Here is a 17847-nt window from a genome sequence, read left to right as displayed (position 1 = left end):
CCCGCGACCCTCGGATTACGAGTCGCACGCCTTAACGCGTTTGGCCATGCCGGGCCAAGTTACAAGATCAAAGAATTTATATTAAGGAAGATTGTGTGTACGATATAATGTTAATTCTGTTCTGACATAGTAATACGAATTTTATATAAAATAATTCAACAAAGAGTAGGTATAATTATTTAATAATACTGTGTTTTGTCGATCGACAGGAAGTCTAAGTAACTGACGATAATCGAGAAGTTAAGGTAAACAGGAATAGTGTTTAGTATTCTGAGTATATTAATGAAATAGCTTTCGAAATAAATAAATATATATATATAATTTATGCTTTTTATTTTTATGCATTTATCTTTTTGCTGTTCGACCGCTTCACTCTTACAGAAATATTAATGAACTGATATGATGCAACAAAAATGTACCCCTTTTTAGTTCGTAATTAAGAAGTAGAGAAAACTTGCCGATGTTAAAACATGTGAAGACAGACTTTCTTGCTTTATATACGTTGTTTCGTTTCGTTATGATCTTTCAGAATAAGTTACGATCTTACGATTAAGAGAGAATTTTACACTAGAAAGTTCACAGAATATTTCAGCCAAACATAACTACGTTAAACAAATTAGTATTAGAGTTAATTAACGTGGAGAGAACTATGAACTTAAAGGTCATTAGAATCGAATCCTTGACGATGACGTCACTCTTTCAATGCCTATTTTCTTCCATCCCTCGGGAGTATGGTATCTGGAACGCGCGTGCACCCGTGCGTATACCAAACGTCTTTTCTGACTGTTTGTATAGTTCTATATTGATAAGGAAATTTTTACCTGATAAAAGTAGGTGTAACATTTAATTATGTAGAGTACACTTTTTACAGTCTTATAAAGAGTGAAACTGAAAAACAGAAAAACATGTTTTCAATTTTCTGTTATACTTATTACACACATTTGTTGTCAAGAGAAAGAATGTGGAAATAGTATTTAGAAAACAAAATGTTTTTATATAATATTCACACAACACTATATTTCAACTTTAGACTTCGATTTACTTTATTCTCAAGTATCTTAGTTTTCTGATGCTCTGGATTTTTCCTTAACTTCGTCGACATTCGAACTTGTTAAACAAGAGGAAATTTGTGTATAAGTGATAAAGTACTGAACGTTACAAAAGTACTTGACAATCCAAATCAGATTAAGACAGGCTGTGGACGTTTGGAACACAGTAGGAATATAACATAAAAATAAATGAAACGAGTCGAAATAAGTGCTTTGGACAGATTTCGAAACAAAATGGTTTCACGAGTTTCTTGAGTATTGTACTTTTATATTTCGTTTTTCGCTATGCAATATTGCCTATCAGTATACTGATTAGGGTGAGGACGATTTAGTTTTAAACATTTGTGTAGAAACAAGCATCTTGTGGAAATCCAAATCACCATCATAGAAAGATTTGGTCAGAAAAACGTTGGGTTTTAGTAATTCTGAATACATTTTCATTGCATTTCTGTGAAGACGTTTTCAGGGTTTTTTAATTTTAGATTTATGTCTCAACAAGTTATATGATCATATTTCGCTTCGTAATGTTGCATACAGTGTCTGTGTGTATAGATCAGGATGTGGGTCGCGCTTGTTCATCGATTTTCTTGTATTAGATGAGCTGAGAGGATATACATGACTTATATAAATAAACACAAACATTATTGTTAGATAAGGTACATTAGGATATTTCAAGACATGGTTACGGCAAAATATTGGAGCATTTCGCTTTGTGACTTTGGAACACAACGTGTTTAATTACTCCAGAACGATCACTTGCTCGGTACTAGATTTGTTTTGTGCCTCCACTTAGCTATTATTGTACACTAGTTGTATTCCGGTTGTTTTTACTTTTAATGCTGTGTGTATTTATAATAGAGAGCAAGCAAGCGCAAATTCTGTGTCTGTATGGCTTGTTTTTAATATTATCGATTTAATAATAGAACCTATTATTCAAACAAATAAGTAGATAACCTGATTATGCAAGAGAATAAACAACTACTTGTTCATTTCCTTATCGGGTGAATTGCCGTCCATACAAAAATAAGTTCCGTAGTAATGAAACGAAACTACATATATCGTTTATATTAATCATAGTATGTTTATTGAATGTGGAACCGTACAATAATTATCCTTCGACATACCTTCTTTGTACGAGATGTGGATTTTGTGAAAGAAAAATAACGTGAAAAGAAACCGTTTTTTTTTTTTTCCTCTCTCTCTCTGGGTCGAACGCTTATCTCAACCGGTTTCGAGAATTAATTTCTCAGCTATGACAAGCACCGCGATTAGAAAAAAAAAAAGAAATGTGAGACGGCTGGTTTGGCATAAGAAATTATACTAATAATGCATAGTACGTTCATATACATATTTTACTAGCTTCTAGTAACAATATTAATATTTGAGAAATATGATTAAAAAGTTGTATTCATTATGTTATGTACCAGTTTCCATTGATATATAAAACTTGATTCAGTTTGCTCATATATTATACATGCGTTTACATAATTCATACAGAGTGCCTGTAGACAAATAACATCCGTTTCGTATATTGTTTTCAAAGCTGATATTAGTTCGTGCACTTCTTTAGCTAACGTTATAACTATGTGGTTTTTATCTCATAAAACCGTAGGCTGTAAACATATTTCATAGTTCAAGGCCAGAAAGTCGTAAATCATGGTTCCTTAATGTGTTTAAGGATTCATGTGTTGTTGTACGCACGTAAAAAAATACGTTTTACTAAAGAAAAGTGTGGTTAAATCTCCTAAATGAAGTTTTTTTTCCAAATTTTCTAAAGTTTACTGATAAAATTGCATACGAATGAAAACTTGATGACATCGGTTAATGTTAATTTATATCTACAGATGGAGGCCAGTAAACTGTAAAATACCAAAGGTTATTGAGAGAATAAACCTTCATATGGAAAGTGTTTGTGAAATTTAATAACTTGTTGGGAGAGAAAGGTTCGCTATAGAACACTTATGAGCACTCTTTATTCACCCGTCTTTGTGAAAGAGAAAAGAGAAACTTGAAAAGGTTTCCGTCTTTCTTTTGTTATACTTCTCACAACTATAAAAACTCTTTTATTATGTAAAAGTGAAGGCAACTTTGTACACAGATGAGTTAGTGAAAAAAGAACAAAAATGTTTGTTTGTTGTGTTGAATTTCGCGTAAAACTATTCGAGAACTATCGGCGCTAGCTGTCCTTAATGTATACGTGTAAACACTAGAGGAAAAACAGCTAGTCAACGCCACCCACCGCCAACTCTTGGGCTACTCTAATAATGTAACTGACAGTTACATTATAATGCCCCCCACAGCTGAAAGGGCGAATATGTTCGGTGATGGAAACAAAAGTGATACGACACATTGAAACATTCAGAACCACTTGAGATAGACACTAAGTTATCTGTAAGAATGTTCACCTAAACTTTTGACATTTTTAATTTTGTAATATTAGACGTAATTTAATGTTGTTGTTTTTTGTTATATTCGTATTATATTTTTCACATAAATGTGGATCCCCGGTAAGTAAGGCTTAAGTTTAGGATGTGGGGGATTCCCTGCAGTAGACAGAGCGTAGATAGTTCATTATGCAGCTTTGTGTTAATGACAGTACAATGTGTCTGGTGTGGCCTTGTTATAACGCGCTGGATTGTGAATCACAATATCGATGGTTCGCGTCTTTTTGTCGAAAGGTCGCACTAAACACTTTGTGATTGTTAGTGTGTTGTAAGTTTGCTTGTTTCTTTCAATTATCTGTGCAAAGATACATGAAAGCTATCTTCGCCTTTGAAGTGAGAGGTCAGAGGGGAATCAGCTAGCCAGTTGTACACTTAAAGTCTATTGTAATAGAATATTAGGATTTCAGTACTACTTTTGTAATCCACCCACAGTCGAAAATGCGGAGCGTGGTTTTATGGCAATGGGGCGCGAACCGTGAACCCTCGGATCAACAGTGCTGTAGGCTAACTCCTGGCCACGCTTGTCTAGGATGCGTTGTAATTGTGACGATTAAATCTCACTGCTTGGTTAGAGTGTCACAAGAATTAGCGGAGAGTGCTGTTGACAAAAATACATCGACTATAAAAATAGCCAGATTATGAAATGGTGGAATAACTAATATGTTTAGGCATAATTCGTGCCACACAATTTATCATTTGCATATTGTATATCACAATACGTCGTTACGAAATCTGATACATAATTATAAATTAGCATGAAAATTTCTACAGGAAACTTTTTTTTCTTCTTCTTTGTATACCCCTAGCAACCCTAGTTGCCGCGGTAACAGAATAGGATCGTTCAAGGTGACTCATTCTTTTCAACTTTGTTGTCTAGTCTGATTCATAATGTTTGTTATTATTAAATTGGTAACGATTTCGGAATTTTGTGATAACTGAGCATCAGAGAGACATGGTTTTATGTCATGTAGACTTACTCGTTTCAAAGTTACTGTGTAAAGTGATGTTCACTAAAACGAACAACCACTTATCTCTAATTAATTGAAAATAGCTAATAGTGAAATAAAGGAACTAATTGTTACATTTTGCGCTTATATTATGTAATAAAATAATTAAAAAGAATACTGTACGTACTTGATAATAAAATAACCCTACTGTTATTATCATCTCTTTAATATTAAGTGGACTTAAACTTTCACATAAACTATTTTTAAATTTTTATACAACATAAAATACTAAAAGATGAAGAAAAACTTCTTTATGAAAAAAGACGAGAACATCATTAGTAATAATAACAATTCTAATAAGCATTTTTTTTCTCAAAGTTTTACTTTAAGATATTCTCTGAGATCAATATAGGCCATGACTCTGCCACTTTAGTCGTCAACGTTTGGTTGTAGCAGGCTTAGTGGCGTCTAGCAACGTCAGCAGTTGACTAAGGCTATTTTCAAACGAGGATTATTCATCTAAGCCTACATATGCACAAGAACTGTGACAGTAAAGAAAAGCGCCGTGCAAGTTCGTTATATCTGAACTAATAGTCTCTACTTTTTCTTTGTGCAGGCTCTCTAATATGAATAAATGTATAGAAAAATAATTGCACACATAATTTTAATATTACACTGGTGGTGCTTTATGTATAAAACTTTTCATTTATGAAATAAACGTAATTACTTTATCATAAAATTAATTATGAATTCATAGGTTATTAGTGTAATTAATTATGAATTAATAATACATTACCATAAACTGTTATATGCCATTCTGTCATATTCCTTATTTTGTTTTGGATGTGCTGCTATCTAGCTCAGTAATATCTAAACGTTTCCTTTAGTCATAAGAAACGTCATTAAGGCAATCTTTGTTCTCGCAGCCCTCTGGTGGGACAGCGGCAAGTTTACAGACTTACAACGTGAACATCCGAGGTTCGATTCCCCTTCGTGAACACAGCAGATAGCCCATTGTGGTTTTGCTCTGAAACAAACAATCAAATATTCTTTAGATTGAAGGCAGTGTACAGTTTGAGAGAAGTTGACATGGACTTTAGTCTCGTAATTTGGAATTTTCAGCCAGTTTTAGTGATTAGTTCTTGAAATGTTGTCAAAACGAAGACAAAAGTAAAAGTGAAAATAAAAGTAACTACAGTGTTTCAACAAATAGAATGAAGTTAAAATATGTCTCCCAGTGGCTTGAATGTAACTTATTTCGGTTTTTAAGGGAATATTTTCCCCATAAATTAGCATGTTAAGAATTATACGTGTTTTATTTTTTACATTCCTCTAAGTAATTTAGTATAAGCAAACATTTTCCCCATGAATTAGAATGTTAAGAATATTATTTATCTTTCTCTTGAAAAAAGAAAAAAGCTGAGTTGCGAGATTTTTAAATGCGTGCTGGAAGTAAAGATGTTTTTATAAGTAAGAAGCAGTTAGGTTTGGTTTTGTTATTTTAGAGCAAAGTCTCATTAGTCTATCAACTGTGACCACCGCTGGTAATCAAACCCCGGATTTTTAGTTCTGTAAATCTATAGATTTTTACCGATGTTCCACCAGGAATGAAGCGGTTTGGGCAGTTACGAAAGAACAACTGAGTCTCAGTACAACATGGGTCGCGAATATACTGCTCATGATACCCTCACTATGCTTGTTGGTTCTGTATTTATTTATGAATGAGTCATTTTTCATGTAATTTATTTCATGTTAATTAGATGCCCTCGTGTATTTCACTGTTTTACATGGATGAAATTTTATTGTTAAAACATATTATTTTAATAGAACATTTAATCAGTAATAGAATAAAATAATTTATGACATTGCATTTATGACACGTATTGAAATATACGAAGTCAACTAATAACCTTAAGTGAGGTTATCTCGTTAATAGCAACAAATAGATAGTTAACAAAGATAGTGCATCTTCAGTAGCATGTACGTGCGCGCGCAGACGAACAGGGGTCTAGCAGGTATATTATCACTGACCGAAGCGCCCAGAATGGTTGTAATCTACATAAGATATTTTCAATTTATTTCATTGGATATATCAGATTGAAGTGATTTATCAAAACATGTGGTTTCGAAAGAAGATTAGTGAAGAGAAATACAAGTATATATATTTCATTGCGCATTTCGTGTAGGTTGTGATAAAAGCCAACTAATAAAAGTAATCTTTCGTTGGCCTCCGTTCCAAGTTATGGCAGGAATGCTCCAGGTTACGTTTTTCATAAAACGATTAAGTGAGTAAGACTATAACTTGAGTATAGTAATTTAACTCATGCCATTATCAACGTTACTTAAGTAAATAAAATTACGGCTGTGTTCAATGTATTACAGCTCTCTCCTAATGGCATAGCGGTACGTCTGCGGACTTACAACGTCAGAGACCGGGTTTCGATACGCGCTATGGGCAGAGCACAGATAGCTATTGTGTAGCTTTGTGTTTGACTTTAAAGTAATGTGGGAAATGTTTCATTATTTCAGAAATTAAATGCACCTCCTAGAAGGCGCTACCTGTGTCTACACAATTTTTATCTAATTTTACCAAAATTTTATGCCCATATGCACGACAGTATATTTTTTTGGACGAAGCCTATAAAGCGTTTTACTCTTGAGAAAGGGGTCACGTAAAATGTCTCTTTCTTCCTTTTATCCCCCACCATGCGACTTCCTTTTCTACTAGTTAACCGGAAAGCCTGTGCCAGCGAGTTATTGATTAAACAAATTTCAATGAACTAAAGAGAAGGAAGGAGGCGGAAGACTGGGGGAAAAGGTTAAGGTCTAATGAATTATTTGTGTCTCACACAGAAGCGTCCTCAAATCTGTAGGAGGAATTATCATCAAGTTTTTTTTTTTTTTAACATTGTTTCACATGGTATATTTCAAACGCGAACTAATCACAAAATCAAATTGGTTTGTTTATTAAATACTTCATGTGTTTAATTTATTGTTATTTAATTTAAAGGCATTTAGTGAGTGAAGATAAGTAAGTATTATTATAAAATTTATATATAAAGTAATTTCAATTGTATGGAAATGTTGGCAAGATGTTGCAAGATACTTAAATAAGTAGTTAAAATCAGTCAATAACAGTTATGAATGGATAAATGATGTATATTATTTAGTTCGTGAAGTATGTCAGAATATCAGTAATTAAAATAATGTGTTTAAAAACAATGTTTGTTGATGTACAAATTGATATTTTTATTTTAATCGTTTGTAAACTTCCCGGATTTATTGTAGAGGAAGGTTCGATCTTTCTTTATCTTCTCAGTAAGAAGTCTTGGCAGCTGTAATGCTTATCTCGAATCCAGCTAAGCTGGTGTGGTGTATTTATTGCACGTGATATTTCTCGAACCAAGTTCCTGGTACTAATCATAATAAGCCGAATAACTAAAAAGGTTTGAAATAACGATGGTAAATCATACACCTGTAGGCTATATATTTTTTAGAAAATATGTTTTATGAAAATTATTTAAAAACTAGAATTTTAATTATTGTCATTTCCCAAAACCTGTTTTTCATTTCTGTAGTTTATAACCTTGCTATGTCGTAGGTTCTATTTCAAATTTCAACAGCTAATTTAATAATTTATTTGTAAAGAAACTCATGTCATACATATATAGTTTATGGAATTTTCGAAGATTTATAGATAAATAATTTATTCTAAAGGTCAACATTTTAAGTGGCATAATAGGCCACAAATATATATCCTTTTCAAAAAGTAAGACAAGCCAATATTGCTACAAGACATAGAATTTGTAAATACAATACTCTTTTTCATGAAGTTAGTAATACGTGGGTTCTAAGTTAAGAGGAGTGCAGTATTTCGTAAAAAGCTCTTAAAATCCAGAGGCTTATCAAAGCTATACGTAAATAAGAGTCCTTATCACGACTTCTTAAATTTTATCAGCAAAATATAGGTACCAGCGTAAAGGTCTGCTTTCTGTACCACAAAATAAATAAATAAACAAAATGCTTTGATACTTCGATTACAACACACTAACACAACGTGATATAGAGTTGCTGGTGGTTCTTATAAACAAGAAACGAACTATATTTTTTTATAAAATAATAACCATAACATAGGTGTGTAAAATTTATTTAATTGTATAATATCTATGTTGATACACGAAAGTTTGATTTATATACACGTCTGTTGTTTTTTGTGTGTGTTTTTTCAGCAAAGTCAGATTGGGTTATCTGCTGTGTCCACCGAAGGGATTCGAACCCCTGATTTTAGTATTGTAAATCCGTAGAATTACCGTTGTACCAGCCGGGGACCTGTTGGTTTGTAAATCAAATTAAATATTTCGAGCTGTTATCTGAACTTTAGTCTGATATTTGTTTTCTATCAATTTTAGGTGAAAGAAACAGTTTGGTCTGAAGAGCTTTTTTGTGTGTGTGTGTGTTTACTACAGGCTTTTTAGTAAATCAAAGCTAGGATTTATACTGCATTCCAATTTATTATGTCTTGTTGTTACCAAGTGAGAAATGAAAAATTGAATTTAGGCTTAGGATTTTCAGTGTTTTTCAGTAAAAACGATTTTTGTTCAATAGAGTAATAGATTAAACAGAAACAAAGGAAAATTGTTACGTGGCAACATCAACAGTGAAAGTCGTAAAGTTTCAATTTATTTGCTGATGGGTAAAAAGTGAATGAATAAATTGTAAGAAATTCACAAGATATATAAAAGTTTATTATTTTTTAAGAAAATGAAGAGTGAAATATTACATAAGTAACTTTTTTATAGATTTAAATATGTATATATATACACACACACATACACCGTGTATAAGCATTTGCGCCTTTTTTCTTGTCTTTAGAAAACTGCTATAACTGCATATATTTTTTATTGAATTTGTTTACAATTATAATATACATGTATGTATATATATATTATTTTTATATTATTTCGTACTAGATGTTAAAAAAATATTTAAAACTATTTCACAGCATTCGACCGACACTGGCATGTTTGGTACAAAACTTTAATGTATTTCAGAAAGTAGGCCGCGCTTCTATTGGATTGCGTACATATTTGTTCATATAATAAATGAATTTAGATATAAAATGGTGAAGGCATGATTTTCGTCATTCTTAGAGCATCTTGATTTAATAATAATCATAATATATATATACACACACACACACACACACTCACTAAACTTTGTTTCACATAACAAAGGTACTTGGAATTATTTTAAATATTTGATTTATAGAACGATTCTCCTGACGTATTTAACGCTTTAGGTTTACTCTTAACTCTTTTATTCATTCTTCCAACTATGTGTAATTTGGTAATACTACTTTCCAAGAGAAGATTGCTTTGCGTGCGTTGTTTCGGGATTCTACCGTGCTAAAGTTGATCGATGAAATAAGAAAAGACACGGCCCATTTCGTGCGTTACATTAATGTAGCATTAACCGCATAAAGTACTGTTCTTCAGTTACCCTTTTAACTACTCGTACCTTTAACAAACACTATTCTGTTTCCAGCGCTACACGGAATAAGCTTACAAGTTACTGGAATTGGATGTTTTACAGTTACTCAGTTTTCTAGAAATATTGTTTCTTATTAAGGAAAATGAATTATCTATTTGTTTTGTGCCTTTTAATAGAAATAAAAAATAGCCATAAGAAATTATTAATTTGCTATTCTAACGTGGAAATCAACAGACGTTATATTTGTATTCATTAGTTACCACCAAGAACGTTTTTTCCAGAGTTTTAGAAACAATCAGTATGTTTTAGGATCACGTAACCCTCTCTCTCTTTGATTAATAACGTATACAATAGTCATCAATGGCTTTTTTATTTCTACCACATTGCATTTTATTTCGCGTTGTATTTACTTATATTACTTGAGAGGTATTAACTGTAGTTGCACATTTTCACACATTTTACTCATAAGCCCAAATTTTGAGTGTATATTTCGAGTAACTGATTCCCTTAGCTTGAGTTTTTGTCACTCACCACTTGTTTTTGTATTTCAAACCTTTTTAATCATGCGTTATTCTTATCTTGTTTATATTCCATGAGACAAAACAATAAAATGACATAAAATATAGGCACTGCATGGCCAGGTGGTTAAGGCATTCGATTCGTAATCTTAGGGTCGCGGGTTTGAATTCCAGTCACACCAAACATGCTCGCCATTTCAGCCGTTGAGGCGTTATAATGTTTCAGTCAATCTCTCTATTCGTTATTAAAACAGTAGCCCAAGAGTTGGTGGTGGGTGATGATGACTAGCTACCTTGCCTCTAGTTTTACGCTGCTAAATTAGGGACGTCTAGCGCAGATAGCCCTCGTGCAGCTTTGCGCGAAATTCAAAAAACAAACAAACATAATATATATTGTTCAATTTTTCCTTGACAGATTTTTACTAGTATTATCTAGATTGTTGTATCATAAAAAGGTTTACCTGATTATAGGAAATCATTTTTAAGGGATATTTGTGTCAACTTCACTTTGTGAGTGTTCGTTAAGTTCTAATATAAATCTAAAAAACTTTGCGTAACAAACAAAATTCAGGTATCTTCAGTCTCCATTGTCGGAGGACGCTAAGAAGTTTTTAAATTATTAATTATATTTTAAAATTGTTTAGACTCTTTCAAATATTATTAAACTCGAAATCGAAAATCTTTGATGACAGTAATCTTGATAAAACTGAGAATGTTTTAGTATTTTGCAGTAACAGAGCACTAAGTAACGTTCAAACTTACATTAATAAACTCCTTGTTGCACGTTATAAAACAAAAATTATCTCTAAAAGGTTACATGATTACTTTTCCTGCTGCCTTAAGATTTATTTCATTGAGAACATTAAATACTTTTTTCCACACTGATATGTTTTAAAGATAAATCTGCAGAAGAAAAGTGAATGCAAATATCTTCTATCACTGTCAAACCCGCTACGTGATTTCATGTATAATATCGATAATGCGAAGAATTATTTTAAAACTATTTGCATTATTTCTAATATTACGTGAATTATTCTTCAGTGAGACATATTGAAATATTAAAACCGATAAGAATGGAAAGATCCTTTTAGAAAATCAACCCGAAGAACAATAACACGTATATCTTTCTTGACGTTTAAATTTGTTTGTAGATTTATGTTTCGAACTTAAGAAATAAGTTTGAGTCGTTTTCGTGAACAACCGCTTGATTTTCCTCTACATCCAGTACTCATGTTGTTGATTTAATACTTCCATCTATCATGTCTGTCATATAAATTATATCAAAATGCTGTAAAAAAAAGGTAGAAATATCACATCGAAATTTTTGTATTTTGTTTTTATCTGTTCTGAACAAAATCAATATATTTTCACTTTCTCATATCATTTCTATGACGCAAGGCATTGCTTTTACTGTCGCTAACGCAGGTATATAACAAAATGTCTGAAGTGATACAAAAAGAAAGCACAGCTGCAATTTATGTGAGCTTTATAATCTTAAGCTATAAAAGATAAAACTCGTAACTTTTTGTGTAGTTTGTAAACACAGAGAAGTATTTTTCATTTACACTGGAAGTATATAAAATTACAAACTTATTTATAAAAGGAGAATATTGTTGTTTTTTCTTTTGTTTGTTTAATTTCACACAGAACTAACTACTCAAAGGCTCTCTACAGCAGCCGTTCCTAATTTAAAAGTGATAGATTAAGGGGAATACAGTTAGTCAATACCACCAATCACCAACTCTTGAGCTGTTCTTTGTCAACGAAAAGTTTGATTAACCATATCATTATAACGCCCATTTACCCACCAATGGCACAACGATATGTCTCCTGACTCACACCGCTAGAAACCGAGTTTAAAATACCCGTGGTAGGTACAGCACAGATTGTGTAGTTTTGTGCTTGATTCCAAAACAAACAAACAAACGCCTACATGTTTTGAACCATTGACCTGCAGATTACAAGTTGAGTCTCCTAACCACCAAGCCATGTCGGGATTTCGTGAGCAGAGAACGGTTATTGGAATTTTCGTAAGTGAACGATGATAATAGTAAATAGAATTTTAAAGAAAACCAAAGTGTAACATAGCGATTAAATCTGAATTTCTACATGGTAGCATTTGTTAACTTCGTATTGACGTATAGTATTGTTATCTAATAGAAAGACAAGCTGAATAAATTACCACGTATAGACCCAATAAAAGAAACCACATATAAAAGTTCAATCACCTGAACTAGCAGTTTCACCGTGATAACAGCGTTTGTTTAGTGACCTTGATAACCAGATAAATAAAGCTAGTTATTATAAATTATTTTCTCTTGTGTGTATGAAGTCTCTTTAAAAATGAAATATTTAACACCTTTTGCGATCTGAGATTAATGAGAACTAGGTCATGCAAAAATTATAATCCTTTACATTCCATACGTTGTATACAAGCGTATTGGAAATACTACACGTAATCTTCTATTAACTAAAAGTACTGCAATAGAAAGTGAAATTATTATTAATGAACATAATTCAGTAAGTTTTGATGTTTAAAAAGTCGAGCTATTATAGTGAAGCCTTATGTAATATATGCCTATTAGTTTTCGATCTTGCTAATACATGATTTGTCAAGTGCCAACGAAATATTCTGTAACAACACAGTGGGTGTGGCTATCTTTAGAAACGTGCAATGTAAGTCCTCAACCTTTTGTAGATAGTGAGCAATCTATACGTAAAAGGATTTTCATTGTATTAAACAGTTTTTGTGTTAAGAAATTAAGCTATCAATGACTACTGACCATTCCTTTATAGTGGTAAAAGTAGAGATAGCAGCCACCTGTTTTATCAAATCTTTAGCCTTCACAACAGTGTGCAGAGGAAGATAAGTTAGTTGATCGATGTATTGAGCCAGTTTCTCCAATGTCTGTTTTATTATATCACACGACACAGTTTTTTTTTTCTTTACTAGCCTTTTGCCATTTTTTAGCTCTTATTGTTAGATATACTCTTCGGCTCTTTTGAAAACTACTATAATTTACAAAGTGAAACTTTGGGAAATTAATTTATCATAATTTTTGTCAGCAGTTTTACTGACAGTTTTTATTTTCTTTTGCCAACAAACAGTGAAAATTCTGTAATTGATGGTAATCATATGGTTGTAAATATGTGAAATTAGAAATCTATAATAAATGAACAATATGTAAATAGGCTAAAAATAAAATAATTTTTCACAATTAATTTCCTAAATTTAAACAAACAAGTAATTTTCCTTATTACTATTATTAAATTCCCGTAATTAAATTGTAACTCCTACTTATATAATCATTTATATTCCTTTCACCTATTTCGCAGTTTGTTTTCCTTCTTTTAATACTTATTTTCGCAGGTATCTTGGAACTGAAATCGACTTAGTTAATAAGAAAACCTCGAATTTGACTTCGTGATTGCAGTAGAATTAATACTAAAGTCTGTAAAAACAACAGATTTTGAAAATTACAGTAAAACAAACGTGCATGTTAAAACTTTTATTGATTATTTTAGAAATTTTAATACATTCTGAAGGTCAGTGAATGTTTTATTCCACGTGCAACCATATCCATATTCCTAGAAATGATGAGCGTTTGTTGTGAAGTTTCGTTTAATACATATATTCTCAGAACCAATGAATTTTGTTTTGTTTCATATTCACGTTCTCAGAATCGATTAATTTTTTTTCTGTTTGCTTCATATTTGCGTATTAAAATTCGATATATGTTTTTTTTTTTTTGCTTTTGTATTTTCTGTTGATATTTTCAGTTCTAAAGATCTCTATGTGTAATTTACAGTTTTAAAGCCGATGTGTTTAACATCTTTCAGATTCAGCGAGTTTTCCCAATTAAATTAATTTGTATTTGTGTCTTCCCGTACCTTTGTTCTAAAATTAGTCATAGAACTAACGATTCTTTGTTTTGATACGTTCCCCATATTTTCCTCTTTCTTTAATGAACACGCTTCACGTGCGTTCTAGCAGTGACACATTTAAGTGCCTTTCTATGACGTCATCTTTTAGTCATCTTTATGATAAGAGTGCGCTTGAAAATATGTGTGGATTTACGTGGAATTTTTTACAGGATCTGGACGTAACACATTTTACCTATCGTAGGCCCTTCAGAGATAAATATCTGTATCGACTATAATGCTAAAAAAAGTTTAAATGCCTTATTCTGTTATCTCTTTTTTCAAGAGTTTTAAGTTACTTTTTACTTCGTACTGAAGGGTGAAATACTGTTATAAAAACCTGATATATATTGAATTAATTTGATTACAATTTACATTATTTATCAAAGAGAAAAACTCTGAAGTGTTTTGTTTGTTACTTTCTGTGCAATAAAATATTTGGTAAACGTTAGTTTATATATATATATATATATATGAATTAATGAAAAGTTACAGTTTAATGAAGTTAAATAGTAAAATCATAAGGAAAGACTGCGTTAGAAACAGCAAATCCAAACCTCTGACTAATTAAATAATTTGTTATTTTAACTCAAAAACAAGCCGAAACCAAAACAAAAACGCTGCATTAACTGAAAAGATCCCAGGATATAAGTTACAATGTGGGATTATAAAATGTATCCCAGGTTTTGGAGGTGATTGCGGAAATAGGACCCACATATGTGGGGATACATCGCCAGTCTCACATAAGAAATAAAGAATAGCAATAGATATGAAATTAGAAACAGAAATTAAAATAGAAATTATGAGAGCGAAATGTGGGTGCTCAAGCCCACAACGTCCCACATTTATTTCACCCTTCACTGCCTGTAGACAGTTGTGGGAAGGTGACTACTCTTCAGAGTAAAGTATTAATTGAAATAAAAATAAAATGAAGAAATAAGGTGTTATCATTTGGGGGTAAGTAAGATGAAACCTTACCTATTAATGTTAGCATTCCAGCCCCCAATATGGTGAAAAGTCACTAACTGAGAGCACAACAAACAAACTATACCAGCATGAAGCGCCCCATCCAGCCGTCCAAACTAGTACAGCTCCCAACCACCACCCAGTTGGTACATTGTTTTTTGTTCAATTTGTTTTGGTTTTGGCTTGTTTTTGAGTTAAAAGTAACAAATTATTTAATTAGTAAGAGGTTTGGATTTGCTGTTTCTAACGCAGTCTTTCCTTATGACTTTACTATTTAACTTCATTAAACTGTAACTTTTCATTAATTCATATATATACAGTCCGCAAACTAACGTTTAACAAATGTTTTATTGCACAGAAAGTAACAAACAAAACACTTCAGAGTTTTTCTCTTTGATAAATAATGTAAATTGTAATCAAATTAATTCAATATATATAGAGAGAGATACACAAGAAATTATTTATTTCAAATATGGGTTTGCTATTTACAGTTCCATTGTATATATATTTTACTTTCTCTTTCAGAATGGAGGATGAGGGTAGAGTAGATGGTTTTACGGGGTTTATTTCACTTTTTTTGAACATTGATGAGCTGTTTCCGTGGTCAGTCTATTATACTGTGTACTGTCCGCTCTACTTTCCAGATGTTGAATAGGTATTGTATGTTTACTTTGTCAGGGTCTGTATCATTTGTTCAAACTTGTGATAGATAAATCAATCGACTAGCAATCTGTGAGTCACGGGTTCGAAACCTGTTAAATGACTTGCTCTTTTAGCTGTAGGTACGATATTATGTAACTGTCAATCCTAATATTCATTGGTAAAAAGTAGCTCAAGCGTTGACAGTAGGTGGTGTTGACCAGCTTCCTTCTCTCTAGTCTATCATTTCTAAATTTGGGACGGCTAGCACAGATAGCCCTCGTGTAGCTTTGAGCGAAATTGGACAAACCTGTGAGTATAGGAATAATTTACTGGTTTATCTTGCCGTATACCTCCATCAACAACAACTGTCGCTCTAAACAACTTATTCTGGAAGAATTTTTTGTCCTTTTAACATAAAGCTATACAATGGGCTATCTTCGCTCTGATCACCTATCACAGGGGATTGAACCTTGGATTTTAGCATTGTAAGTTCGTATAAATTTATCTCTGACCCACCGGTGAAATTCATGAAGAATAACTAGTCAAGGCAGTCAAACGTCGATAAATTCCTTTGTGAGCCAATCAAAATTAAGATACTTCATGGAAAAAATTCATGGCGTATTCGTGGAATACTTATTGGCAAAGGTTAAATAGATTAATAATTTCTAATATATAGAAAAACCAGTGCGTTTAGGTAACACTACGTTCCAACAATGTTTTTTATGCCATGTTGCTCAGCAACAAAAGCATAACCTATTATAGTTCTTAGTGTATATGCTGAATGTATAAAATGAAATGTATAGACAATAAAACTTGAATATATTTGTTGATTAATTTACTCTCCACTGATGAAAGAAATTTTTTAAAAAACTTTGATCATATAACAACAAATAGCTTAATTCAGAAGCGATTTCAGTTTAAAAATTCAATCGATATTTTGCTTTCATGATAAATTGTATGCACTTGACTGTAAGCTAGGTTATCTCACACTGCATCTTTACTTTAGGCATATTATGTCAACACTAACTACATTCATAAGGTTTCTGGACACCCCTCCTCACGACCCCCTTTCAACCTCGTCACTGAAAGTGTAATGGGCAGACGGTAATCGAACTATTCTATCTGGATTAAATACATAAAGGCTTTTATGACTCCTCCTATTTCGAAAAATCAAGAGAAATCCAGCGTGATGTGATCCTCAGTGACTTTTATACAGGTTAAATTTGATAGATAATAACATACTGATATTGAACTTTCATTCACCCTTTTGAATGCAAAGTGGTTATAAACTCAATTACGTGTGCATAATCATGATTATTTTGTTGACGAATTAATTTATTGGAAGGTTATGTGACTAATTTTTATAGACTGCTATTTAAAGGTTGCATCTAGGGATAATAAAAAGTCAGTGAATGACGTAATCACTACTGATTCACAATGCGCAACCCTACATCAACAAAAGTGCAATTTGAATAGAGAAATTATTTTCATTAAGAGCTCAACAAAAAGTAATATTTGCGAAACTTGTAGCAAGAATAATAGCTGATAAACGTTATACATCTTTGTTGAATGTAAATAAGCACCCAATTTAAACTGGTTATTTCATGGCAATATCCCGAATAACTAGTTCGGGACATATAAAGAACGCTTCAGGAATTATGATTGTTTCACATGTAATATCGTAGTTATGCCAAGTCCTTATTATTACGTGTATTGTATGCTTGATCCGCATGGAATGATTCCTGTGACAGTGCTCTAAATGATTTTATCATTATTTGATACTATAAGATAATGAGCGAATAGAATCTGATTAATATCAGTCGGATATAATGGTTTTTCCCCTTTTTTTAACCTAAATACTGCGAATGGA

At 32.1% G+C, this 17847-nt stretch overlaps 1 protein-coding gene across 4 annotated transcripts in view; it reads left to right on the top strand.

The window, feature by feature from the left end:
* LOC143229303 (uncharacterized) overlaps window positions 1-17847 on the top strand; it is a 74884-nt gene that overhangs the window by 27756 nt on the left and 29281 nt on the right. Inside the window, exon 1 of one of the 4 annotated variants that reach the window (XM_076461441.1) lies at window positions 5490-6725. The exons of the other annotated variants lie outside the window; for them this stretch is intronic. Within the exon in view, the coding sequence (XP_076317556.1) occupies window positions 6683-6725 (43 nt within the window). The 5' untranslated portion in view covers window positions 5490-6682. Of the gene's footprint in view, window positions 1-5489; window positions 6726-17847 lie in introns of those variants that run through there. 4 annotated transcript variants of the gene reach the window in all.

This window comes from Tachypleus tridentatus, chromosome 10 (genome assembly GCF_004210375.1).
Source record: "Tachypleus tridentatus isolate NWPU-2018 chromosome 10, ASM421037v1, whole genome shotgun sequence".
Taxonomy (NCBI): Eukaryota; Metazoa; Arthropoda; class Merostomata; order Xiphosura; family Limulidae; genus Tachypleus; species Tachypleus tridentatus.
This window is presented reverse-complemented; position numbering and strand designations above follow the sequence as displayed.